This window comes from Pelodiscus sinensis, chromosome 4, assembly GCF_052426305.1.
Source record: "Pelodiscus sinensis isolate ZL-2025 chromosome 4, ASM5242630v1, whole genome shotgun sequence".
In the NCBI taxonomy this organism is placed as follows: domain Eukaryota; kingdom Metazoa; phylum Chordata; order Testudines; family Trionychidae; genus Pelodiscus; species Pelodiscus sinensis.
The window spans coordinates 111835665-111862454 of record NC_143055.1 but is presented as its reverse complement, the minus strand read 5'-3'; the positions used below and the strand labels follow the sequence as shown (position 1 = coordinate 111862454).

General features: G+C 44.2%; 1 protein-coding gene and 1 long non-coding RNA gene across 4 annotated transcripts in view; one reads left to right on the top strand and one right to left on the bottom strand.

The window, feature by feature from the left end:
* BANK1 (B cell scaffold protein with ankyrin repeats 1) overlaps positions 1–26790 on the top strand; it is a 416748-nt gene that overhangs the window by 306268 nt on the left and 83690 nt on the right. For all 3 annotated transcript variants that reach the window (XM_075929668.2, XM_089778053.1, XM_075929667.2), the window contains exons 12-17: positions 8468–8536; positions 14492–14670; positions 16753–16816; positions 18127–18156; positions 19873–19943; positions 21832–21887. In XM_075929668.2, coding sequence (XP_075785783.1) covers positions 8468–8536; positions 14492–14670; positions 16753–16816; positions 18127–18156; positions 19873–19943; positions 21832–21882 — 464 coding nt within the window. In that variant the 3' untranslated portion in view covers positions 21883–21887. The remainder of the gene's footprint in view (positions 1–8467; positions 8537–14491; positions 14671–16752; positions 16817–18126; positions 18157–19872; positions 19944–21831; positions 21888–26790) is intronic.
* On the bottom strand, positions 1721–23882 carry LOC142829550 (uncharacterized). Its single transcript, XR_012904056.2, has 3 exons — positions 23747–23882; positions 20909–20990; positions 1721–1855 (listed from the first exon to the last, which is right to left on the bottom strand). It is a non-coding gene; the product is annotated as an uncharacterized LOC142829550 (long non-coding RNA).

Genomic DNA, 26790 nt, shown 5'->3' with positions numbered 1-26790 from the left:
TTCTGTTCTTAGTAGGCTACCTATAATAAGAACTGCATTGCTTAGGAAACATTGACAATTACTATTCATAATTTTTTTAAAAAATCTGCACTGGCTTACATGGCTAAATGATAGTGTGAGTTAATTAATACACCAGGACTATACTTCTTAATATCAACATTCACATCTTAAGTAGGTCACCGATGAGGATAAGTTTGTTAGTTTCTCCTTGCTGTATCGGAAAACTATCACACAATTAATTACAATGGCTGCATTTGGTCAACAGAAAGCCAAGAATGAAACAGAAGGGGTAAGTTACAAATCAGAGTTATGGTGCACTTATACAAGTACATACTGAATTATTTCTTGTTTTATTTAATGTAATTATTTTATTACTTAAAGGTCATCCAAAGTGTGCATGGCATTTAGAAAAATAAAACTGACAAGTCTCTTATCCAGGGGTGATTTAAACCCAAATTAGACAAAATACAGCATGGGAGGCAGTAACTAGAAGGCAGCAAGGTGGGAATATGAAAAAATGAGGATTGGCACAGTTAGGAGGCATGCGTAAAAATGAATATCTAATAGGATGTGAATGAATTAGTGGTTTATTTTATTTTGCTCATTAACTGAATTGTGATGGTTCGTAATGGTTTGTGGCAGTGGGGAGGGGAGCGTAATTATAACATTCCTGTAATGCATTGTACCCTAAACTAGTGACATATGCTCTCATTCTTAACTCCATCTTGAAGTTTGTGTCTGGAATATATTTCTTGAATATTATATGTAAAGTTTAATGATTTCTCATTTATACTAAGTTTTTTACATAAGTGCACAACACTTAATCAGCCATAATAGGACTATAAATTGAAAAGGCCATCTTTTTAGTATCTTGGAGATCGTTGTAAGTACAGATTGGATAAGTAAGTGTAATATAAGTGCACAGCTTCTTACCTGATTTACCCAAGGCAAGGAGGCTCAGAAAATAGACACCTTTCTTTGGATGGGAATAGATTGTGATATCTTGGCCATCAAGATGAGAACAGAATAATCTGCTTGTGATACACAAGCAAGCCATTCTCCATAGAGTACTTAGAACATATGAGTGGTAGAATAAATTGTTTGATCTGTGTATATGTGTCACACCGGGCATTGAAAAAGCCTGTGTGCTGGTTCAATTTTTAGTGCATTCTCAGCACTTGTGTGTAGAACTTTGGGATAAATTTTATTCCAAAAATGCACATGCACAGGTTCTGTTTTCTGGAAATGGTGTGTTTGATGTAAGGGTATAATTTGTCCCTTTTATTTGGTCAAAGATAGCTTCCTCTTGTCTGGTGCCTTCCCACGCTTTATCTTCAGTCTAATTCACAATGTAGAAATTGACATTTTGTTCCTCAGAGGGCAAACTTGGCAGCAGCAAGAAATTGCAATAATTCCATTATTAGTGAGTCAGTCAGAATGTAACTAATGAATGTAATGATCAAACATTCTCAAAAGCATGTTAACTTAAACAGATTAAAATATTATCCAATAAAGTTCAGAAAACAAACATATTAAAGGTTAATGCTAGGAAAAGCTATTTTTATTCATTTTTGGTGCATGTCACAGCAGTGTGGGAACATTTTTGAGAGCGGGAGTGCTGAAATCCAGCCTCCTTTCTGCTGTCCAACCCCCACTTTCCTGAAGCCAGTAGCAAACACCCCTGGCCAATGAGGCTAGCAGCAGAGCCCCGTGGCCAATAGGACGGTAGACAGGAACCTAGGTGCAGGATTGGCAGCCTGAATCCTAACACACTGGTTCAGAAGCAGAACCCCCAGCACACTGGGCAGCAGCCAGGAACCCCCGCATCCAGAGTTCTCGTGCCTATCCATGACACCTGAAAAAAGTAACAGAAGAAAGAGAAATCAAGATGATATATAGCAAAGACATTTCAACTAGAATACCCCAAAATCTTTACAACAATATGTTAAAATACACTGTCAAATATATTTATATGAATAGCTAATATTACCTCTCATCTGGAAAAATTACATGACATTATGAGCCTCTACTGAAAATATTTTTAACATATTTTAGTGGTAGAAATGACCATTGTCCCTCAAGTGTGGGTCTTATTCCAGAACCTTCCAACAGAAATCCCCATAAAGATGTTAAAAGTATTGACATTTTCTGTTTTAAATAAAATATAAAAAACAGCTAAATAGAGACAATGGATTTCAGGAAGGCAGATTTTGGTAAGCTCAGAGAGTCCTATGGGAAGCAAGACTAGGGGAAAAATAACTGAAGGGAGATGGTAATTTTTCAAAGGGACATTATTAAGGGCCCGAAAGCAAGCTATTCCATTCCGTAGGAAAGATAGAAAGTCTGGCAAAAGACCACCTTGGCTTAACCAGGAGATCTTGCATGATCTAAAACTCAAAAGGGAGTCATATAAAAAGTGGAAACTAGGACAAATTATAAAGGATGGAGATAAGCAATACAGATATGCAGGGGCAAGATTAGAAAGGCAAAGGCACAAAACGAGCTCAGACTAGCTACAGACATAAAGGGAAACAAGAAGACCTTCTATAAATATATTAGAAGCAAGAGGAAGACCAAGGACAGGTAGGCCCATTGCTCAGTGAGGAGGGAGAAACAACAACAGAAAACTTGGAAATGGCAGAGGTGCTTAATGACGTCTGTTTCAGTCGACACCAAGAAGTCTGATGATGAAGGAATGCGTGGCATAGTTAATACTAGTAGGAATGGGGTAGGTTTAGAAGATGAAAATAAAAAAGGAACTCAAAAATTATTTAGAAAAGTTAGATGTCTGCAAGTTACCAAGGCCTGATGAAATGCATCCTAGAATACTCAAAGAGCTGATAGAGAAGGTATCTGAGCCTTTAGCTATCACCTCTGAAAAATCATGGAAGACAGGAGAGATTCTAGAAGACTGGAAAAGGGCAAATTTAGAGTGCCCATCTATGAAAAAGGAAATAAGAATAACCCAGGAAACTACAGACCAGTCAGTTTAACTTCTGTGCCAGGGAAGATAATGGAGCAAGTAATTAAGGAATTCATCTGTAGACACCTGGAAGATAATCAGATGATAGATAACAGCCAGCATGGATTTGTAAAGAACAAATCATGTCAAACCAATCTGATAGCTTTCTTTGATACAATAATGAGTCTTGTGTATAAGGGAGAAGTGGTGGATGTGGTATACCTAAACTTTAATAAGGCATTTGATACAGTCTCGCATGATCGTCTTATCAATAAACTAGGTAAATACAACGTAGATGGGGCTACTGTAAGATTGGTGCATAACTGCCTGGATAACCATTCTCAGAGAGTAGTTAACGGTTCACAGTCCTGCTGGAAGGGCATAACAAGTGGAGTTTCACAGGGGTCTGTTTTGGGACTGGTTCTATTCAATATCTTCATCCATTATTTAGCTATTGGCATAGAGATTACGCTTATTAAGTTTGTAGATGATACCAAGCTGTGAGGGGTTGCCACTGTTTTGGAGGATAGGGTCATAATTCAAAATGATCTGGACAAATTGGAGAAATGGTCTGAGGTAAATAGGATGAAGTTTAATAAGGACAAATGCAAAGTACTGCACTTAGGAAGGGACAGTCAGTTTCACACATACAGAATAGGAAGCGACTGTCTAGGAAGGAATACTGCAGAAAGGGATCTAGGGATCATAGGGGTCACTAAATATGAGCCAAAAAAGGCAAACATGATTCTGGGAAGAATTAACAGGAGTGTTGTGAGCAAGACACGAGAAGTCATTCTCCCGCTCTACTTTGCACTGATTAGGCCTCAATTGGTATATTGTGTCCAGTTCTGGGCACCACATTTAAGAAAGATATAGAGAAATTGCAGAAGGTGCAAAGAAGAACAAGAATGATTAAAGGTCTAGAGATCATGACCTATGAAGGAAGACTGAAAGAATTGGGCTTGTTTAGTTAGGAAAGCAAAAGACTGAGAGGGGACATGATAGCAGTTTTCAGGTATCTAAAAGGATGTCATAAAGAAGAGGGAGAAAAATTGTTCTCTTTGTCCTCTGAGGCTAGGACAAGAAGTAATGAGCTTAAACTTCAGCAAGAGAGATTTAGATTGCACATTGGAAAAAACTTCCTAACTGTCAGGGGGTATGTCTACACTAACGCATGTTAGTTCGAACTAACTTTCATAGGCGCTACACTAGCGCGCCGTTAGTTTGACTTTAATTCGAACTAACGGAGCACTTAGTTCGAACTAGGTAATCCTCATTCCACGAGGATTAAGCCTAGTTTGAACAAGCTAGTTCGAATTAAGGGGTGTGTAGCCCCTTAATTCGAACTAGTGGGAGGCTAGCCCTCCCCAGGTTTCCCTGGTGGCAACTCTGGCCAACACCAGGGAAACTCTACTGCCCCCCTCCCGGCCCCGGTCCCCTTAAAGGGGCACGGGCTGGCTACGGTGCCCGTGCCAGGTGCAAGCCTGCCAGCACCCAGCCAGCAGACCCTGCACCTGGCACGGATCGAGCCACCTACCCGATGCCCCCCAGCCCTCCCCCTCTTCCCGGGACCAGGCTGGCAGCTCCCGGGAGTTTGCTCAGGACCGCAAGAGGCAGGCACCCGCCTGGTCTAGTGCGGACATCGTGGACCTTGTCCACGATCTCCGCACTAGGCACAGGAAAGTGGCCGGCTTGGGCAGGATAGCTGCCAGCCTGGCCACCCAGGAGCAGGTGTGGCAAGAGACTCAAGGGGGTCCACTGAGACCCCCGACCCTGAGCCCTGAGCTTACAATGGCCGTCCTGGGTCAGACCAAAGGTCCATCTAGCCCAGTAGCCTGTCTGCTGACAGCGGCCAACCCTAGGGACCCTGGAGGGGATGGACCGAAGACAATGACCAAGCCATTTGTCTCGTGCCATCCCTCTCCAGCCTTCCACAAACCTTGGGCAGGTTGAATCTTTGCTTTGTGAAGAAGAACTTTCTGTTACTAGTTTGAAGCCTGCTACCCATTCCTTTCCTTTGGTGTCCTCTAGTCCTTCTTTATGGGAACTAATGAAGAACTTTTCTGTATGCACCGTCTCCACCCAACTCCTGCTTTTAGAGACCTCTATCCTGTCCCCCCTCCGTCTCCTCTTTTCTAAGCTGAAAAGTCCCAGTCTCTTTAGCCTCTCTTCATATGGGACCTGTTCCCAACCCCTGATCATTTTAGTTGCCCTCCCCTCTCCCAGCCTCTCTCTTCCCCTCTCCCACCTCCTTTTCCCAGTCTCCCCCAGTTTTGTTCAATAAAGACAGATTCCATTTTGGAAGACACGTTATCTTTATTTTGTACATCAAGAAGAGGGGCTAGGGAAGGGTAAGTGGAAGGAGGTGAGGGAGGAATGGGGCACGAGCCCCCGATGGGGAGGACTGGGCTGGCTCTGCGGGCTTCTGGGGGTGGAAGCTCTCCTGCAGCCCCCCAATTGCTCCCTCTCCCCAGATGGCAGCCTGCGGCAAGTGCAGCCGGGATGATGGCCGAGTGCTGTGATGTGCCGAGTGTGGGCATTCAGGGCAATCCAAGCCAGGACTGCTTTGCAAGCGGGGCACCCCTGAGAACTATCTGTCCGGGGTGGGGGTCGGGACCCTTTAATCACAGCCCTCGGCTAGCCTGAGACAGCATCTCCACGCTCTAAGTCCTCCTCTGATGCCCTGCCAGCACTGCTTCTGGCCATCCTTAACCCCAGTTCAGGTCCACTTAATGTGGACATGCTAGTTCGAATTAGCAAAACGATAATTCGAACTAGTTTTTTAGTCTGGATCCGTTAGTTCGAATTAGCTTAGTTCAAATTAACTAATTTGAACTAAGTTAGTTCGAATTAGCGCTGTCGTGTAGACATACCCACCGAGCTAACAAAAATATAAATAGTATCATGAGTTTTTGTGGGTACAACACACTTCTTTGAATGAAACCAATGGAGCAAGGGGCCCAGATTTTTAAATATAAAGCAGAAAAATAGGGGAAATGAGGCGAGAGAGAGAGGGGAAAAAAACCTGTTAATTAAAATGTCAGTGTTAAATGAGGCTTTAACTGACAGTTAACTGACATCTTAATTGACAGGATTTTTTTCTTTCTCTCTCCTTCCTCTCTCCCCTATTTTTTTGCTTCATATTTCAAAATCTGGGCCCCTTGCTCCATATTTGTCATCTCAAGAAGTGGGTTTGCTGATGAAAGCTCATGATATACTATTCATATTTTTGTTAGTCTCTAAGGGTACGTCTAGACTACATGCTTCTTTTGAAAGAAGCTGCCTTCGGAAGAGATTGTCTAGACAGCTACAACTTTTTTGAAAAAGAGTTCTGCTTTTTTGAAAGAGAGCACCCAGGCAATCTGGATACTCTCTTTCAAAAAAGTCCTGTTTGTGGTCAAGAATGCCTTTTTTCAAAAGAAACTCTTTTGAAAAAAGGCTTTTTTCCCCGTAAAATGAGGTTTACTGCTGTCGAAAAAATTGTCACTTTCTTTCGCTTTAATTTCAAAAGAACGCGGCAGCAGTCTAGACACAGGTGACGGGTTTTTTTTCCAAAAAAAGGCCACTTTTTTCAAAAAACCCTGTAGTCTAGACATAGCCTAAGGTGCTACGGGACCATTGTTGTTTAAGGTTTTTTAAGTTACAGACTAACACAGCTACCCCTCTGAGACTGCAGTAAGAGGAATGTGTGCCAGAGATGGAATTTAAAATTCAGGGGTTCCTTGGTTTCAGACTAGTTTTAAATGCTGCTCTATACTTTTCATTTTTTGGTCCAAATTCTGATTTTACAATATTAACACCATTTGACTTCTGTGGAATAATTCCATTTGCATCAAAGGAACTCAGTATCAGTGTAACTGAGCTCAAAAGCAGGCCGAGGATATTTAGTAATTAGTTGTAAACACTGTAATACAAATTATATGTCACTATTGTGATTGTGATTGTTGTTGTTAATAATATTTTCTAAAATATCATTCACCATAATACTGTATATTGGCACTCTGTGTCTGGTAAAACCATGTGTCTCTATGCAACAGAGCAACTTTGCAAATTACTAATAAAATGACAAATTGGTTGACATAACTACAAAAAATGATTGAATATAAACATGCACAAAAGTTTTTCTTCTCCCTAGAGTATCATAGGAAAGATCTGAGTATTTTTGTAGTCAGTGGCTGTGTTATCTAATGCAACTGAAATCCAAATACACACAGAGGTTCAGTTTTAAAATTCTTATTAGGAAAGCTGCAGTAGCTAACAGCTTGCACACTCTTAATAGTAGTTGTGGCAGATTAAATAATGTTCATGCTAAGGTTCTTGGGTTGCAACATTACAGCAACCTTAAAAGAAGACAAATAATTATTTCCCTTTTCAGTGCTTTTAAAAAGACTATCTTCCTTCTAGAAAAGGAACAGATAGGTAGATTTGTTGAGTTTTTTTTGTTTTTGTTTGGTTATAACAAGCACTGTTACATCTGTGGACATTCTTCATTGGTTATTTGCTCCTTACTCAGGTCACAATTAAAAGATTCCATGCCCATTTGTATTCAGGAGGCCTGCTTTTCAAAAGCTTTAGGCTGCTCTGATTTGGAATCATTTCATTATAAACAGGCTTCCGGTTCTATTTATGATTTTGTGCAACTTTTTCCAGTGTCAAGAAGTAGCTTGTTCTCTTTTTCTGGTTTCTCTAAGGGTACAGCTATCCAGCAGTGTTATTTCAGAATAATTGACATGATTTCAAAATAACATAGTGTGTGTTTACACAGCAAGCCGTTATTTCAAAATAATTTCGAGATGAAGGACTTCTTACTCCAACTCCTGTAACCCTCATTTCATGAGGAGTAAGGAAAGTCACAGAGTATTTTTCCTTCTACTTCCTGCTGTGTAGTCAGTGCCAAAAGCCAAATTAAGCTATTTTGACTTCAGCTACACAATTGACATCTGAAGTTATGTATCATAATTTGACTTTTGCCCTGCTGTGTAGATATGCCCTGAATGGAAAGGAAGAATACGTGTTTCTTCCTTGTACTGTCTTTTCTCTGTTACTGGCAAAGCACATCCAGATATTCTCCAAAAGAAGTCCCCACCCCGCTGTGTATTTTGCTCTTCACGTGCAGTGAGTCTCTGCATATTGTAACACCTTTTTAGTCTTCTCTTTCATAAATATCTGAATTTGTTCCTGTATCTTCTTATGCTTGCAAAAGAGTTCATTCTTTGCACTTCAACTAGTTGGTGTTGGTTCTGTTTTGTCACTGAATCTTCCAACTACATCTTTTTGGTCTCCAATTTCTTTTCCATAGTACCCCTTTTTGTACAGTCTTCTGTCACATGAACAAATTCCAGAAATGCCTCTAGTATAAATTGAGAGTGAGAGATTTTTCTCTTTGAGCTTGCTTTCAATAATCCAAAATTTATTGTTCAGGACCTTGAAGTTCTAATGACAGGCATTGGGCTGTCTCCTTTAGAGTTGTAATCAACTTCCTAACACCTTGAATTTTTGTTGCAGTGTTTCAGCAAAAGGCTACCAGAATTCACAGTGATAATGAGAAGATGTACTCTGCTGTCCGGAAGCAAGGTGTGAAACCTCATTTTGCTATTTTAGCTATCTTGATGCTCCTTAATAGGATTATTCGAGTTTGTTCTGGTTTGATTTTTGTGTGGATGATTGAATATCTTGTTTTCTACCTTGATGACTTAAGCCCCAATACTATTTCAGCTTTTAAAAATCAAATAAATAAAAAGTTATTATTAAACAAAGTCAATCAGAGAGGAGCTCTATAAAAGTTTTTTTTTAATATGAAAGAGCAAAAATGACTGTACTTTTCTACCAACTTCCACTATAATGATTAAAACTAAAAAAAGAAGGAACTGGGTGGCTTATATGTTTCCTGTGCACCAGTTCTAACTTGCCTCGCTGTCTGTTTAGTTTAATACACTGAAAATACGACTTGCCTGTGAAGTAAGTGTCATTTTTCACAATCACTAAATTCATTTTAAAAAATGTAGAAATATAGGAAGTTTCTGGATAATGATTAAGTAACTATAACCTTTAGTAATAGAGTATTGCTAGTATATCACTACAAATGTTATTCTCCTAAAAAGTTTTAGGTTTAATTTTTTTCCCCATCTGGCATCTGGTATAGTCTTTGGTGCAAATGTAAATGATTATCCAAGATGCAAAGTGGTGGAGATTCATAGCCAATGCATGCTGTTAGAGGTTGAACCTCTATAGTCTGGCACCCTCGGGACCTGACTGGTTTCGAACCAGAGACTATGCCAGACTATATTAGGTCGATATTTTCTAGCAGCATTACTAACACTTCCCCTCCTTATTGGGCTATTAGAGGACATTTATGGGTAAATTAGAGCTAAATAATAATAATAAAAAAAAAAACACCTAGAGCTAGGACTGGTGGCTATAAGCAAACTTTATGGGACTGCAGGAATCCTGGCTACACCTATAAGTGGACATCCAGCTAACTAAAATCATTTCAGATGATGGCTGTTTCCAGATCAGAGTTCAGGACTAGACAGGTTCAACTTGTACTTAATATTCTTGAAAAAGCACAGAATGGAGCTCTGTAATGCCTTTTTTTCCCCTTTTCATCAGTATACTTCCTGTTGCACAGCTGGTAGAAGAAAGGGAAGTCATGCATGGCATAGTATGGAATTAGATATAATTAATTAAAAGTTTGCACATAGGTAAAGACAAATATTATCACTCCAATTCCCAGATTCTGCCTCGCTTCCTTCTGTGTAGGATCTAAGGAGAGGGAAGCAGCAGTGGCATTATGCCACCTTTCCCTCCCACCTCCTCCTCCTGGTGCTGGTAGAGAGCTGTTTCAGTAACACTCAAAAATCAGAGCAGCCTCAGGCCTCTTAACTTACTCTCACAGCTGCTTTTGCCCCCAAGCAAACATTCCAGAGGCTGAGAATACTAAGAACATTTGGACTAAACTGGGAGGTTGGCAGCTTAGACCTCGATATTACTTCTCTACAAGTGCACACCTGCATAGGGATTAGTCAGAATCAAGTCCTGTGAGGTGACACAGAAATTATAAGATTCCTTTTTGACCCTGCATATTTTCTGATCATTATGTTGAATGAACTACATGAAAATTCAAACCAGCTTGTAACCTATTCACAGCACCAGCTCTTGTGAAATATGATACATGAATTTGGGGAGAGAGGAAAATGGATATTAATGGGAGTTTGGGATATTCCACTCCTATCCCCCCCAGTAATGTCATGGTTGAGAAAGCAAATAAATTGGCATTGTTATGATGTCAGCTTATGAAGTGATATAACTGTCTCTTAGCCACAAAGGTCAGGGATACAACTGCATGCTCAGAGCAGCCCTCAATCTTTGACTGCCAGAAAGGTAATAGAGGAAGGGGGAGGGTCGTTCTATAATTGCCTTGTTCTGTGCACTCCCACTGAAGCTTTTGTGCGGATCACTATTACTGACAGGATACTGGGTAAAATGGACCATTGTCTGACCCAATATGGCAACTCTTATGTTATGTCAGGATTTCCTTGGAATTCTGTGGAATTTCATTAATGGTCTAGCACTATCTCAGAAGAAGAGCTGCTACTTCAACTGAATTTAATGAAGAGTTGAATCAATCAGACAAATGCCAATAAGTTTTGTTGACCAGGACCCATTACTACAAAAGAACTCTAGGCAATAGCTTATTGCACTTTTTTCCTCTATGTAGCTTGGCTGGAAACATGGTTAAGGGGGTGTGACGGCGTGTTGGGGGTTCCCCATCTCCTGCACCCCGAAATGGCACAAACAGACTGCACCAGCCAGTGGAATTGAGGGTGGTTTATTGCTCCTCCAGCACAGCGCAGCACAGATGTAATCTGGTTACAGGAACTGGGGGCTAAGAGGTCTCAATGCCCCCCTTGAGATAGGGGAGTCCCAGACCCCTCCCCAGCTCCTTCTTCTCTGCCTTCCAGCCAGCAACTAACTAACCCTCTTCCAGCCCTGCCCCCCAGTCAGGGCAGCATTCCACCTTCCTTTGTTCCTCTCCATGGGGGGTGTCTGGCCACTGGTTCAACAAGTTTGGCATTACCTTTGCATAGTGAGGTTTTCCCTGCTGGGTCTTGCTCCAGACAGCAGGGGTCACCACAGCCCAGCAAGTACCCCCACTACGTCACAGTTCTCCCCCCTCCGAGAGCGAACTGAGCAGGGTCACTCCGCTCGTGACCTAGGGAAGTTCGGGTCCTCTGCGTGGGAACCCGCCCTGGGGACATGGGTGCTCCCCTTGACTCGGGCCGGCCGTGGCGAGGACCCACATGAGTTGGCTTCCCTCTGTCCACTCGCCACCCCACTCCAGAGCGACTGGCACAGGCCTGTCCTCGGGGGTCACACCCACCCTTCCACTGGCCTTGATCCCTGGCCAGGGTCTCTCGGGCCGGGGCCATGAGCCCAGTGAGCCTTCTCTGGACAGCCAGGGCGGCTTCCACCCCCGATGCTCCATCCAGGGAGGTCTTCCCCTCCCATAGCTCTCTCAGCGAGCCCAGAGGGTCCTCTATCTGGGGTAGAGACCCCCAAGCTGCTTTCCTACTGTCTTGGGCCTTCCCGCCCCTCTGGCAGGAGTCACAGGACCGGCAGTACCGCTGCACGGCTGTAAAGATTCCCGGCCAATAGAAGTGCTGGAGCAGCCTCAGCCGGGTGCTCCAGATCCCCCGGTGGCCCCCAACGGGGACATCGTGGGCCAAATACAGCAGCTTGAGGCGATACTTTTGGGGGATGACCAGCTGCCGCTGGACCCCCCATGCCCTCGCCTTTCTGGGGGGAAGCCATTCACGGAACAGGAGTCCACGCTCCCGCAGGAATCTCTCCTGGCCACCTCTCCCCTGGGGCTGAGCTGCACGGAGGCCAGCCTGGTCCCTCAGCCTCTGCAAGGAGGGGTCTGCCTGCACCTCAGCCTGGAATTCAGCTGCTGAGGCAGGGATCGGGACCTGTTCCCCACCTTTGCCTAGGTCCGGAGTCCCAGCCTGGCTGGACCCCGTGTCCACTGGGATGGGACCCTGAGGACACTGCCCGGAGTCCTTCCCTGGACCCAGGTTGTCAGCCCCCCGCTGGCTCTGGCTCCGGGTAGTGACTAGAGCCCGCTGGGATTCATGGGGCCACTCCTCTAGGTCATTCCCCATCAGCACCTCGGTGGGCAAGTGCGGGTGGACCCCCACTTCCTTGAGGCCTTCCTTCGCCCCCCATTTCAGATGCACCCGGGCTACAGGCACCTTAAACGGGGACTCATCTATGCCCTTCAGGGTCAGCTGGGTGTGGGGTAGTATCCGCTCTGGGGCCACTATATCGGATCGGGCCAGAGTCACCTCCGCCCCCGTGTCCCAGAAGCCCGTCACCTTCCTACCATCCACCTCCAGGGGTATGAGGCACTCGCTCCGCAGGGGATGTCCTGCCCCCACCCGGTACACGGAGAAATCCGCCTCCCAAGGGTCAGACCTCCCAGGGGAGGTGCACTGAGCATCCTTCCCTCCACTCTGAGCTGAGGTTTGCCAGCCAGCCCTTGCCTCTGGGCCAGCCTGCCCTTCCTCCCGCCCCAGCCAGTTAACCCTGGAAAGTCCCCGGTCCTGGGACCTGGTGCACTGAGCCCTCTTGTGGCCTTTTTGCCCACAGCGATGGCAAGTTAGGCTTTGGGCTGTCTCTGTCCAGGCCCTGACTGGTTCTCTGGGGCACAGACGATCTGTTCCTTGGTCTCGCCCCGTAGTTGACTCCCTCCGTCGCTCAGCCGAGATCCGGTCTCTGCGCGGTTCCCTTTCTCTCCGGGACTCCCGTTCACACCCGGACCGGCTCTCCGTGAACTCATCCGCCAGTCTCCCGGCCTCCTGGGGGTTCTCTGGTCTCCGGTCCTTGAGCCACAGCCTCAGTTTGGGTGGGCACGCTTCATAGAACTGCTCCATCATGACCAGCTTGAGCAGCTCCTCTGCGGTCTGGGCTCCGACTCCAGAGACCCACTTGCGGCAGTATTGCGCCAGGCGGGAGGCCAGATCCACATAGGTCTCCCGTGGCCCTTTCTGTACCCCCCGGAACTTCTTCCTGTATATCTCGGGGGTCAGCCCGAACTTGTGCAGCAGGGCCTCCTTGACTCGGTTGTAATCCCCTGGCTGTAGGTCCTCCAGCTGACTGAGCACTCCAGCCGCCTCCTGGCTCAGTGCGGGGACAAGCTCCTGCAGCCAGTCAGCTGGGGGGACCTGTTGCAGTCCACAGGCCCTCTCAAAGGAGCTGAGGAACCCGTCTATGTCGCCCAGGTCCTTCAATTGGGCCACCACGAGCCTCTCCAAGCGTCTGGTAGTCCCGGGACCCTAGGGCCCATCCGCACTTGGCGCAGCCGGTGCCCCGCCGGTTCTCCGCTTTGCCATGGCCAGCTCATGCTGTCGCTGCCTCTCTCGATCTTGGCGCTCCTTCTCTCGGTCCTCTACTTCCAATTCCCTGATCCGCAGCTGGATCTCCAGCTGCCGCAGCTCTGCTTGGCTGGCCCCTGCCCTAGATGGGCTACAGCTTGCAGGCCTCCTGGGGGAAGCTGTCTCATCTCTCCGGTGGGTTCCAGCGCTCCTCCCCCTCTCTGAGCCTGACACACTCTCAGGGGGGGTCTGGCTGCTTCCCCTGGGGACAAGATCCTGGCCCTGTGGCTGGTCATTCTCTTCCAGCTGGGCAATCAGCTGGGCCTTGGTTGCTTTCTGCACAGGCAAGCCCCTCTCTCTGCACAGCCCCACCAGCTCTGCCTTCAAGAGTCGGGCGTAGGCCATCTGCCCGCTGGGCCCCTCGGTGCAAACTCACCAGTCTAGTGCTGCAGCGCCCCACGATTCCCAGGAACCGCTTCGCTCTGTCTCCAGCATGCCTGGCTCCAGGGCTCTTGCTTCTACTGCGCCTTATCGCTCGCCGCTGGAAGCTCCATCCACGGGGTGCAGTGCATCCTACTTCTGACACCAGTGTGACGGTGCGTTGGGGGTTCCCCGTCTCCTGCACCCCGAAATGGCACAAACAGACTGCACCAGCCAGTGGAATTGAGGGTGGTTTATTGCTACTCCAGCACAGCGCAGCACAGATGTAATCTGGTTACAGGAACTGGGGGCTAAGAGGTCTCAATGCCCCCCTTGAGATAGGGGAGTCCCAGACCCCTCCCCAGCTCCTTCTTCTCTGCCTTCCAGCCAGCAACTAACTAACCCTCTTCCAGCCCTGCCCCCCAGTCAGGGCAGCATTCCACCTTCCTTTGTTCCTCTCCATGGGGGGTGTCTGGCCACTGGTTCAACAAGTTTGGAACTACCTTTGCATAGTGAGGTTTTCCCTGCTGGGTCTTGCTCCAGACAGCAGGGGTCACCACAGCCCAGCAAGTACCCCCACTACGTCACAGAGGGTAAAGATGAATTGCCATCTGCTTATAGATTTGCTGCTCATGTAGTCTTGCTCAAAACGTGTTTTCATAGCAAGGAAGAATAGTTTTAAAAATGAATTAACCATCTATGCCTCTTTCTAACTCTTTACACTTGGTAATTACAGACAGAGTTCCAACTGAAACTTCTGCCTATGCCACTTTGAGACACAGCATCCCATCTGGACAGGAAGAACTGATCCTTTTGCAGGAACAGGTGAAGAAGGGAACAATTACGGTGGATGAAGCACTTGAGAAATTTAAACAATGGCAGACTGAAAAAAGCAGATTAGAAGTCACACAGAAGGTATACTGCTGAAGGATTATGTTTGCTTGTAGCACATCTTGTTCAAGAGTTAGGGACCTAAATTTGGGGTCCTAAATCCATACTGAGGGCATCCAAATAAATGTTCATATATACTGCAGATGTGATTCCCAGCTTGGGAAGACAGACTTGCCTGAGTTCTGTTCAAGCTAGTGCACTAAAAGTAAAAGTATGAACATTGCAGCAGTGTCATAGGCTAGCCACACAAGTTCATATCCAAGAGTTAAGTAGGCATTGACTCAGACAGCTAGCCTTAGCCCCAATATACTGTAGTATCCACACTGCTCTTTCTACCATCCTAGCTCAAGTAGAACTAGCACAAGTCTGTCTTTCTGCACTGGGAATTTGGCCAGTATAGACATACTCAGGGGGCTGAAATTTTATCTGATTTCAGTGAAAGCAAGTGGGTTGTTAACATGTAATTTAGGTGGAGTGTCTTGGTATCTAACAGTAGATTTAGAACAGAGCTTTTGCGCCATTTTGTTGATGCTTGTTTTGTTTTATTTTTTTTAATCTTGTTCTTATGGTTTTGACCATCTGTGAAAGCTGTGTAACACCTATGAAAAAGAATTGCCTTTGAATTCTTCACCATAAGCCTTCTCTCACTGAATAAACTGAGCCCTTCTCAATTACATAAGGAGAACCAGCTCCCAAAATGAAAAGAGTGGCCTAGTGGAAGTTTTACCATTTCATATATATAGGACACGAGCACGTTTACCCAGCATTGCTCAGATCCTTTAAGAGGGCTCAGGGTAAGGAGCTTGGTGTGGGGGGAGGGGAGGGAGGTGCAAGAGTCAGGTTGGGGCTGTGAGGAGTGCAGAAGTTTCTATGCGTGTGTGTGCGTGTGTGTAGGGGGGTGGATGAGAAGGGCAGGGAGGGGCTTAGCCCTCTTCTTCCACCAATCCGAGATTTGTACTAAGGTGGCTTGTTCTTCGCCTCCCTGTCCCCGTCACGGAGCGAGAGCAAAGTGCGCAGCTCATCTGTCCCCTCTGCTCGCCAGCCAGAGTAAGGAATGCAGCAAACTGTGTATTTTCCTCTCACTCTCTCATGAAGGGGAGCAGCCAACAATGTTCCTTTACAAATCAGGAGGAGTTTCAGTATACCCGGCCCTCCCAAAGGGGCGCCTAAATGGTGTGGGCAGTGCCAGATAGGAGGAGAGGGAGTGACTCCCCAGCCAGCCTCTTTCACCTGCCTGGTGGTTGTCTCTCTTCTATATGGTTTGATGAGAAGCAATCACATTCCAGGCACATCCCATTTTCCTGATACAACCAAACCCCGACCTTGCTTTAGGTTATGATAAGAGAAAGCTTTATACCGAATTTGTCTTTGTTCAAGAACTCTTCCAGACAGATACATTCTCTCACACCCACCACTAAAATAGAATCACTTGTGTACTGCAGCAAAGCAATCTCTATGCTGGCAGTAGCCCCACCAGCACTTATTAGGAGGACAAAGAAATGAAGTGAAAAATAAGATCTCTTCCAGATTCCGTAGACCATGATCCCACCGCTGTATTTGTATTCATGCTGAATAGTATTTTATTGTGAGTAGCCCCATTAAAATGTCTATTGCAGTTTGTAGTTCACATGTTATGCATGGGCTTAAATTTGTTCCCACTAAACATTTGTTTTAAACAGAAAATAAATATTTAACAAACAGTGTATTTGCAGACAATCAGTGGGATTATATGAGTAATAAAACACTATTTAGAGTTGTAGAATCAGGTCCTAAGGGTTCTTGCTACTAGCAATTGGCTAGAAAAATGATTCTCTCCTGTTACGGCTACAAAAGCTGATGCAGACTGTCTAAATCTATGTAGACAGGAATGTAACTATCATCTAGCCCTGGATGACTGGCTGATGGCTTGGGGATACATGCTGAAACGTAAAGGCTGCATCTGTGGAGCCGCATAACATTCTTCCTAAACTTTTCAATGGCTTTCCTGTGGTGAGAAGTTAAATGATCAGAGTACTAAAAAGCCTGCTCTTTCCAGTGTTCATTCATTATTTTAATAATAATGATTTATATCATTATTGTTGTTTGTGTGTTTCTCTTCTATTTAAGGAAAAAGTACGCCAGCTCAGAAATACCATCATCGGAAACAGACCGGAAGAAGAAATTTTGTATGGTAAATCATATCTAAGTAGCATTTTAAAAAAATGAAAACATGAACTGGGGATATATATGCAATATCTTTCCTGAGGTCCCAATCCAAATCCCAGATTGGCCTTTAAATCAGATCCTAATGTACTTTGCATCTTGGTTTAACTCACAGTTATTACTTTAATGTAATACAGACTTGATCATCTTTTAGGGTGAAATCCTGACCCTTTTGAAGTCAGTGGGATTATTGCCATTAACTTCAGTTGAGGCCAGAATTTCACCCTCGGTGTCTACTGCTCTGTTTTCCTTACTGTGTTTATTAATAAAGTGTAAGGAAATTGGTTGCCCACTTTAAGTATCAATATCAGTTTATTGGTAAATGTTAGTATTTTTTCTTATATGTCACTCAGCAGTGAACACCCATTCATTTTTACTAACTTGTTCGCTATTCAAAATTATTCTCTTGTGCCTGTGAATTGTTCAGAAGCTGCTTGTTGCAAGAGCTCTTTCACATAGTTGGTCTTTATGATCTATTATGCGACCTGTAGTTTTTTTCATTATTGGTTTTGTTCTTGACAGGATTACCAGCATGTTATAAACTACTTGCATTTCTGTCCCAAACAAATTTCATCCTCTCTTAAAACTAAGTTTGCTTCACACTTAAACAAATCTTGAGTATAGACCTGAAATTTTTCTCAAATATTTATACAAAAAAACTCTGTTCATAGAATGTTTTTTTTAAAAATAGAATTTTGCATTGTGCACATTCTATCTCCAAATCATAAAATGTTTGCAAATTGTTTTTTCCTCTGCTCCCCACTGCTAATCCGGAAATCACCCACGCTATTGTTTTCCTGATGACATTTTGAAAACTATGCACTTACATAACTTGATGATTAATGTGCTTGTGGTAATTTGATAGAACTCAGTAATCACTGAGTACTCTTTGGACTACTAAGGACCATTTTTAAAATTAAATATAAAATAGGTACCTTTCAACAGGTACTCACTCATGTAACTACGGGTTGTTTCTAAATATTAATACTAATTGATTGCCAATTAAAGTGAACGTGAAATCCCATTAAAAATAATTGAACTTGTCCTGTTTAATTGTGACAATTAGTATGAAATATTAAAGTGGTTTAAAAAAATTTATCCTTCATATATACCTATAGCGTGTGTGTGTGAGTGTACAGATAATACTTTATCTATTTTTACACATCTATATATTAATCAGTCCAGAGAGGGGAAATTTATATACATACACACGTATTTTAAGGCCAGAAAGATAGTAAAGCAAATAATGCATTCTAACAATATTTTTCCTCCCAACAGACAAAATCACCATTGAACATCATCCTCACGGTACGTGATACTAGCTTCCTGGGCAGAAATTCCAAGTTGTATGGCTGGTTTCTTTGAAATTATGCACTTTGGTTAGCTGAGTGGAACAGTAGTAACCTAGGGTATGTCTACACTACCACCCTAGTTCGAACTAGGGTGGTAATGTAGGCAACCGGAGTTGCAAATGAAGCCCGGGATTTGAATTTCCCGGGCTTCATTTGCATAAAGCCGGGCGCCGCCATTTTTAAATGTCCGCTAGTGCGGACTAGGCTTCCTAGTCCGAACTACCGTTACTCCTCGTGAAACGTGAAAACGCCATTTTTCAAACGCCATTTTTAAATATCCGCTAGTGCGGACTCTGTGCCGTGCGGCTGCACGCAGCACGGACTAGGTAGTTCGGACTAGGAAGCCTAGTCTGAACTACCTAGTCCATGCTGCGTGTAGCCGCGCAGCACAGAGTCCGCACTAGCGGACATTTAAAAATGGCGGCACCCGGCTTTATGCAAATGAAGCCCGGGAAATTCAAATCCCGGGCTTCATTAGTAACTCCGGTTGCCTACATTACCACGCTAGTTCAAACTAGCGTGGTAGTGTAGACATACCCCTAGAGGTTTTGCATTTCAGTCTTCAAGTCCCCTCCTTACCAGGAGCTTTGAATACAGTACCCGTGAAATGACTGAATCCCTATCAACTTTCACAATAGTGCTCACAGACCCTGAGTTAATATTCAGAATCCCTCCCTTCCCAGAGTTGGGTTGTACTGGTAGTTCACAAACAGTTACTTGATATAAACCTCAAATTAAACTTGCTCTCTGAGTTTGGTTCTTTCCTAGTGTTTTCCTCTATGTCCATCTGTGTTCCAGTTCTCTCTGGTTTGCTTTCTCCTGGGTGCACTTAATGAACCATGCCTGCCACCTGAACCTTCAAGGTCAACAGGAGAACTTGTCATTCTGAGTGAAATTCTATTGTGCGCATTATGTGGGTCAGACTAGCCAGTGAGAATGGTCCCTTCAAGTCTTCACTGTATGAATCCTATTACAGTGTTTTATGTCACTCTGAAGTGAATCTCTGTGGCTGGCATTCCAAATGGGCTTAAGACAGAAATTTATCAACCCTTCTTGAATGGGAAATACAAGGCAGAGATATAAAAGGAGGAGAAATGGGGCAGAACTTGCCAGGATCCCAGATCCTTTTGAAACAAATTTTAATTACTGATGGCCTGACCCAGGGGTGGGCAACCTTTTTTTTTTTTTTTTAGTTTGGGGGCTGCTGACTCATGGAAAAAATCACTCAGGGGCCACATACAAATGAGAAGAAAACAAAAAAAAATCCTTATGGACATGGCTCCCAACTGAGAATGAGAAAGATGCTCCCCACATTCCCCTTGCACACCAGAGCCCAGGGGAGCCCAGCCTAGTAGATTTTGTGTGCTCCAGGCTCAGGGGGGCATGGTGGGGGCACTTGAGCACCAGTGCAGGCTGCCCAGTGCTAGGGGAAGTCCCAAGTCCTAGGGGCTAGAACCAGACAAGCTGGGGACCGTGTCTGGCTCCTGGTCCTTAGGTTCCCCACTACTGGCCTAATCTTTGCGTTCTTATACAAAATTCCCACTCGGTTAATTGTAGAAGTAATGAGTGCAAGGCTGGGAAATTAGAAGGTTACATCTCTGTTCTGTCTGTCTAACAGGTGTTTATTTGTGGCTGGAAAAAATGACAGTAGCATTTTTTTCTCTTTCTTTAGTTTCTAAGGAAAGCAGAAGGGAAAGCCTTCCTTTTAAAGACACGATGTATGACACAACATATTACAAACTGGTACGTATAGATATTTTCATAACTCCCATATTTAAGTTTGAATTAATTTGAATTTGAAATATGTAGATACCAGGTTTCAAACATAGGCTCCTTAACCATATCTCCATATCCCCCTTTTGGACTCTCAGATTTGGCTGTCCTATTCAGTAGCCATGTTTAAAGATTAGAGCTAGCATGCACACTTACTATTACTATACCATTAGCTTATTCATACCAGGAATTTAATTATCTTTGTAAACAAGTGAGGGAGAACTGAATTTTGCTTTTTATAGTCACAAAATGTGGTTTTTAAATTTCTTAATATTGCTGTTGATCTTCTCCCCAGTAAAGTCAGTAGAAACTGCTATAACCTTCAATTATATCAGGTTATACTCAGTCTTCTACAACATTAATTCAGTTCTTCCTATCTTTGGTTCCCCAAAGTACTACTTTATGTACCTATTAATATATGATTTATTAATGGAAAAATATGCCTTTTGAGGGCAACAATAGAATTTATCTTGACTCTCTTTTTTTTTTTTTTTTTGGAAATACAAGTAGGATAGACCAGATTTTAACAATCACTACTGCTAAATAGGAGATCAGTGTGTAGCACATGCTAGTTGCACAAGCACCAAATATGGACATAGAAAACACTTCATTTTTTATAAGGCTGATTCTCTAATCACAATTAAAATGACACTCATTTAGGCATGGATACGATCACATTTCTGTTGCATTCTCATAGAACTTCTGAAAGAGGGGTTTTTTTCAACATTTGGCCCAGTCTAGACAGGCCAAATGTCAGAAAAGACTCTTCTGACAAAATAATCGGAAAAAGGTATACAATTTGTGGAGTACATTTTGCATTCCTTTTTCTGACAAAAACTTGTAGTCTATTCATATCCTGAGAGGAAAGGGAAAGTATGTACAAAAATCTGAGACAGATGATAAATAGCAATTGACTTAAATCATAAAATACTTACTTTTATTTTGAACAAACCCACCAATTCAAAGTGTTAATGAAATATGGAGCCTGTTATTGGATTTTGAATTCTTTGTTTCTCCCTGAAACAAAATACAGGACTATGTAGCACTTTAAAGACTAACAAGATGGTTTATTAGATGATGAGCTTTCGTGGGCCAGACCCACTTCCTCAGATCAAATAGTGGAAGAAAATTGTCACAATCATCTATACCAAAGGATACAATTTAAAAAAATAACACATATGAAAAGGACAAATAGTCCTGTACACCAGACTAACACGCTACATTTCTATCACTTGTATCTCCCTGTTATTAGGAATGAAATTATTCAAAGTCATGGTCACTCACTAAGTTCCCAGGAGAAAAAAAAGCCTATGACAGAGCTCCCAAACTCATGTTCTTTCCTCGGAATTATCTCATTGGCAGGAATGGGAGGCAGCATCACTTAAACTCTATGGAATGAGCAAGACCCAAGATGATAAAGACTATGGCTATGATGTTCTCATAGTGTCCCACTGTCTTTACAGTACTGCCTAACTTCACAATCTCCCTCAGAAACCACTCCATCCTTGCAGTTGCACATCCCCAGACATGCAGGAGGGAACCTTGTATACTCAGAAGAAAGAGTCAGACCCACTTCAGCTCACTCTCCGTCAAACACCTATTTTTATAGAAGTTAGGCAGTTCCCCCACCTTCTATAGCATTTTCTATATTTAATATTTAGTGGCTGCCAGAAATATAGAAAGGATATTGGAGAATTTAAAGCAGAACTTTAAAAATTAACATATCACTTTTTGTCAAAACAGTACTTCACTCTTAACTGTGGAATTTGTGACCTTACTAGATTGTTCAACAGTCTGTATTGTCCTAACTGGTTATGTCATGTTCCAGGATGCTTATAAATTGTATGCATCTCTTTAGGCTCCACCTCGAAACCCATCAGAAAAGGAACAGATGCCTAAGGATAATTAATGGAGGTAAGCACATATATACATTATTTATTTTGATATTAAACAATTCCTAAAAATGCTTCATATCAGTGGGTATGTCTAGACTACATGGCTCCTTCGAGCCAGTTGTGTTTCTGACTCAGCTCATATTTGCTACTGTACTGCGTCTGAGAGAGCTCATTGAAATCTGACTAAAAATCAGGGCCATAACTATAATACAGAACACTATGTACTGTAGCACTATGTGCATTTCTGTTTATTGCAGTCGTGATACCAGGATTATGGTTGAGATGTCACTTCTAGCCCATGGTTAAGCATATGCATCACTGGGTACGTCTAGACTACATGGCTCCATCAACAAAGCCATGTAAACGAGTTTACCCGACATAGTCAATGAAGCGGGGATTTAAATAATCTCCATTTCATTCAAATAAAAATGTCCGCCATGCTGTGCCAACAATCAGCTGATCTGGCCCAGCACGGCAGTCTAGACGCAGATTTGTTACTAGAGCCTGTTTTTCCATAGGGAAGAGCTAATCCCTTTCAATTATCTTCTGTGCCTCCTCTCTATCTTCAGTGATGTGTGGTAAGGGCCCATATAGGGCTGGGCATAGAGAGGAGTAAAGGGGGTAATGTTGGGCCAAATTCCCCCCTAAGCTTGGAAGAGGCTATGCACTTGCGTGTAAGTTACATTTCTCACTGCAGGGCGGATTTTTGCTTTTCTGAGCTTCAGTCTCATCCCTCAGGGCTTTAATTTCTTTCTCTGTCAATCTGTCAAATGCTTACAGGTCCTTGGACCTTGATGCACGTACATGTAGCACGCAGGGGTGCCTTTCAGCGGTATGGGGGGCATGCTTAGACTGATCCCCATCCATTTTAGTCATTCAGGGGAGCATCCTGTCCACTCCCCGTCTGTTCAGTGGCTTATAGGAAACTAAATCTACACACTCCAAAGAAGGGGTCTTCTGGGTCTAGAGAGTCAGACCTTATCAGCAGCTCATGAAATAAGGGGAGTCGTCACTCCCTCACATATCTGCTCGGTCTCGAGGTTCAGCTGACCCCCCCTTTGCATTCAGAACTCCCTTGAGGGAGAGCCCTGGTGCGGCTGGAATCAGCTTACTTCTCAGAGACTTGGGCAGCGGGATTCACGCTCCACTCATTGCATTCACACTCAGCATGCTTTTTACACAGAAATTTTCCCACTTTTAGATGCATCTCTCATTATGGACCTCATCCATATTTGGGGCGGCAAACAACACGTTTCCCCCCAGAACCACAGCAGTTCCCAGCACTGCATAAACTTTGGCCTACTCATGGATAACAAAACAACCTCCCCTGGAACCAGGGTTTGTTGTTGCTGGCTCTGTCTGTGACTCTCCTTTACCCACTCCATAAACTGAGCGGGGTCCATGTCTGGGCGCGACACCGGGGTTACAACCCCTGTTCCGCCAACACCGTAAAACAAAACCCCAGGTTAATCCTCTCCCAAATTTCGCAACAACCCCCCCCTTTTTTTTTAAGGCTTACCCCTCCAGCCCCTTGTGTCAGGGGCGGGATCGCCTAATACCCACATTCTCCACCATCTTGTGACGTATCCCACATGTCACTCCCACGAGTAGTTAATTAAATCCAAATATTTCTCTCTGCGTGGCCCGTCTTCGTTTTCTGCACCCTTGGTATGAAGGGAGGGGAAGGGGGGCCCGGGCCCGCCCCCACTCAAGGGCCCCGGCCCAGGGCCCTGAGGGCTAGGATCCAGAGAGACCCAGCCCGGCTGACGGGGTTCAAGACCGCAACTTGCCAGCCCATCCAGCCTCTGCCCTGGGCCGATACCTTCCCCGCCCTTCCCGGGGCTACCTCGCGGCCAAGGCCCTGGACGGCTTTCTTACCACAAGCCCGTGGGCCGGAGGTGCGTTCAGTCTGTTGGATGGGGTTGGTTCCTTGTCCGCGGACCTATTTTTCGTCCCCGTTGCCGGGACCTGTGGAGGAGGAGGCTCTCTTCCTCCCCCCTTCCCCCCACTGCGGGAGCCATTTTAAAAGTCCCGCCAGGGACGTGACCCCGTCTGCCCCCGGAGTTCCCTCCCCCCGCGTTCGCGATGCTTGACGTTGCCGCGGCAACGTTCCGGACGCCCCGGCAGCTTCTCGCTGACTCCGGGCGTCCTGTTCCTCAGTCGGGCTGGATGCGCGGTGGCCGAACAGCCCGGGCAGGGAGGAATCACCCCAGGCTGCCAGCTGTATAGCGCGTCCCAGACTTCCTCTCCCATGCGGGGCGGGCACGCTCTGTCACGCAGTGGATCAGTCGACAAGGGAAGCCTTTGTCGACCGCTCCTGATCTGGCAGAGCACGGCAGTCTAGACACGGATTGGTCGACAAGGGAAGCCTTTGTCGACCGCTCCTGTAAACCTCATTTCATGAGGCATAAGGGAGCAGTCAACAAAGGCTTCCCTTGTCGATCGATCCATGTCTAGACTGCCGCGCTGTACCGGATCAGCTGATTGTCGGACCAGCGTGGTGGACATTTTTATTTTAATGGAGCAGAGATTATTTAAATCCCCGCTTCATTGACTATGTTGGGTAAACTCGTTCACATGGCTCTGTCGATGGAGCCATGTAGTCTAGACATACCCAGTGATGCATATGCTTAACCATGGGATAGAAGTGACATCTCAACCATAATCCTAGTATCACGACTGCAATAAACAGAAATGCACATAGTGCTACAGTACATAGTGTTCTGTATTATACAGTTATGGCCCTGATTTTTAGTCAGATTTCAATGTGCTCTCTCAGAGGCAGTACAGTAGCAAATGTGCGCTGAGTCAGAAACACAACTGGCTCGTGTGGAATAAAAAAGTTAGATGCAGAAGTGGGAGCAGTTGTACGTACAATTAATTAGTCCAGCAAAATGAGAAGCTATGGGGGGAATATGTAGTCTGATATATTGAAGATATATACTATCATTCCATACATATACTGTCATAAAGATATTGAATAGAAACCTGTGCTCCATGTAACTAAAAACCATCATCTTCAAATATGTGGTGTATTCCTGATTTTACTCGCATCTATGTTAATCAGTAGTGACTCCACTGAAGTGTATGGAGAATACAGGGGGAAGAGTGGTGTGAGATCCACATTAGGTGAACAGTATCCCCAAAAGAGGGTTGTGTGTTCATTTTTGCAATGAGGGCAGGAGCAGCATGTGAAGTCTTCCCCCATCCCCCCAGGCGTGTAGTGCAAAGAGGCACATGGAGCAGACGGCTGTTTTGAGAGCCTCGGGCTGAGGTAGGCAGGGAGCCTTGTGATTTACTTTCACTTTCAGTCCCTTGGCAGAGCAGGATGGGTTCGTTTCTTGCACCTCTGCACCATCCTAATTTAGGTGCTCACCGCTTGTGCCTTCACATCAGAAGCTGCTGGAAACCAAGGAGTGACACAAGCACAAAGTCATTCCCTAACAGTGAATTATACAAATGTTTGGTAGGAATTATGAAGAACATGGGAAGATATCTGAAATGGTTTTATCAATGTGATATGTACATCTTCTATATGATTGCACCCATGTATTACACAGCACAATTGAGTTAATTCAGTCCTGGGTGGTTTTACACATCTGCAGAAAGGCAGACAATGGTTGTCAATCCCTGATAGTTGGCAAACAATATGGGTGACAAGAGAAGTTGCTCTTTTGTCACTATTTCCGGAGAGCATGACCACCCCTCGCTTATGGTAGAACCAGGACCCGTGCAGGAGAGTTTGAACAAAGAATCTGGAAATTATTTTAAAAAACTGAAGGTGGAAGGAGTTCTGCAAAAAAAGATTGAAACCTAGTTTCCAGAAGAGTGAGCGGTTAAGGGTTAAGTTGGACCTGGTTAGAAGGAAATGCTAAGCTTAGATAAGACACCATGTGTCTTTTATTATTCTGACCTTTGCCTCTCTGATTGCTTTAGTCTTATGCATAAATAAATAAAGGTTGAACCCCTCTAGTCCAACATCCTTGAGACCTGACCAGTACTGAACCAGAGAATTTGCCGAACCACAGGAGGTCAATATTGTCTAGCAGCATTACCAACATTTCCTCTGCTTACTGGGCTCTTAGAAGACATTGAGGGGTAAAATAGCGCTAAATAACAGCACAGAACATGGAAAGCCAGGACTGGTGGCTGTAAACAAACTTTATGGTGCCACCGGAAACTTGTCCACATCCATGATAAATGGACATTAAGCTCACTAAAATCATGCTGGGTCACGAATGTTGCCAGATCAGACAGTGCTGGACTAGAGAGATTCAACCTGTAATACTTTGTTTTGGGAAAAAAAACTGATCAGGGTCACTGCCTTTTCATTTATTCATAGATTCCTGAATGGAATTCTGTAGCAGGGGACAAATATAGTTGGATCTGCTGGGGAAACACACTTGGTAAATAGGTACTCTGTAACCTGGAAATCTAATCAATACATGGGATGAATCACAGAATTCCACTCTTAAGAAGTATTGACACTGGGTCTGGCAGCAGTGGTACAAGAGAATAGGCCTTGTTATTTTCAAAAGGATTTCCTTTTCCAGAGAACTTGGAGCTGTCACTGAAAAGTTAACCATGCAGGTTGTTTGCTGCTGGTGTTTTTTTTTTTTTTTTAACATTATATTCTGTTTGTGTGATGTTTATTTCTTTTTCCAGCACCACAGCTGGTTAATAGAGATCACTGAAGTAAATCATATAAAGGTATTAACATTGGGAAGCTGTTTGCAGAGAAACACTAATTAACTATCAGAGTGATAGCCAGGCAGTAATCTGTCATTTAAATGATGAGAGGATTATGTGTATTTACTACTCCCATTTCCAGCAGGAGTTGGGTTTGCTGATGGGCTTTTTTAATGAATGTGACCTTCTTACTTTGGGTATCTCATTATATCCTGTTGGAATATTAACTACTC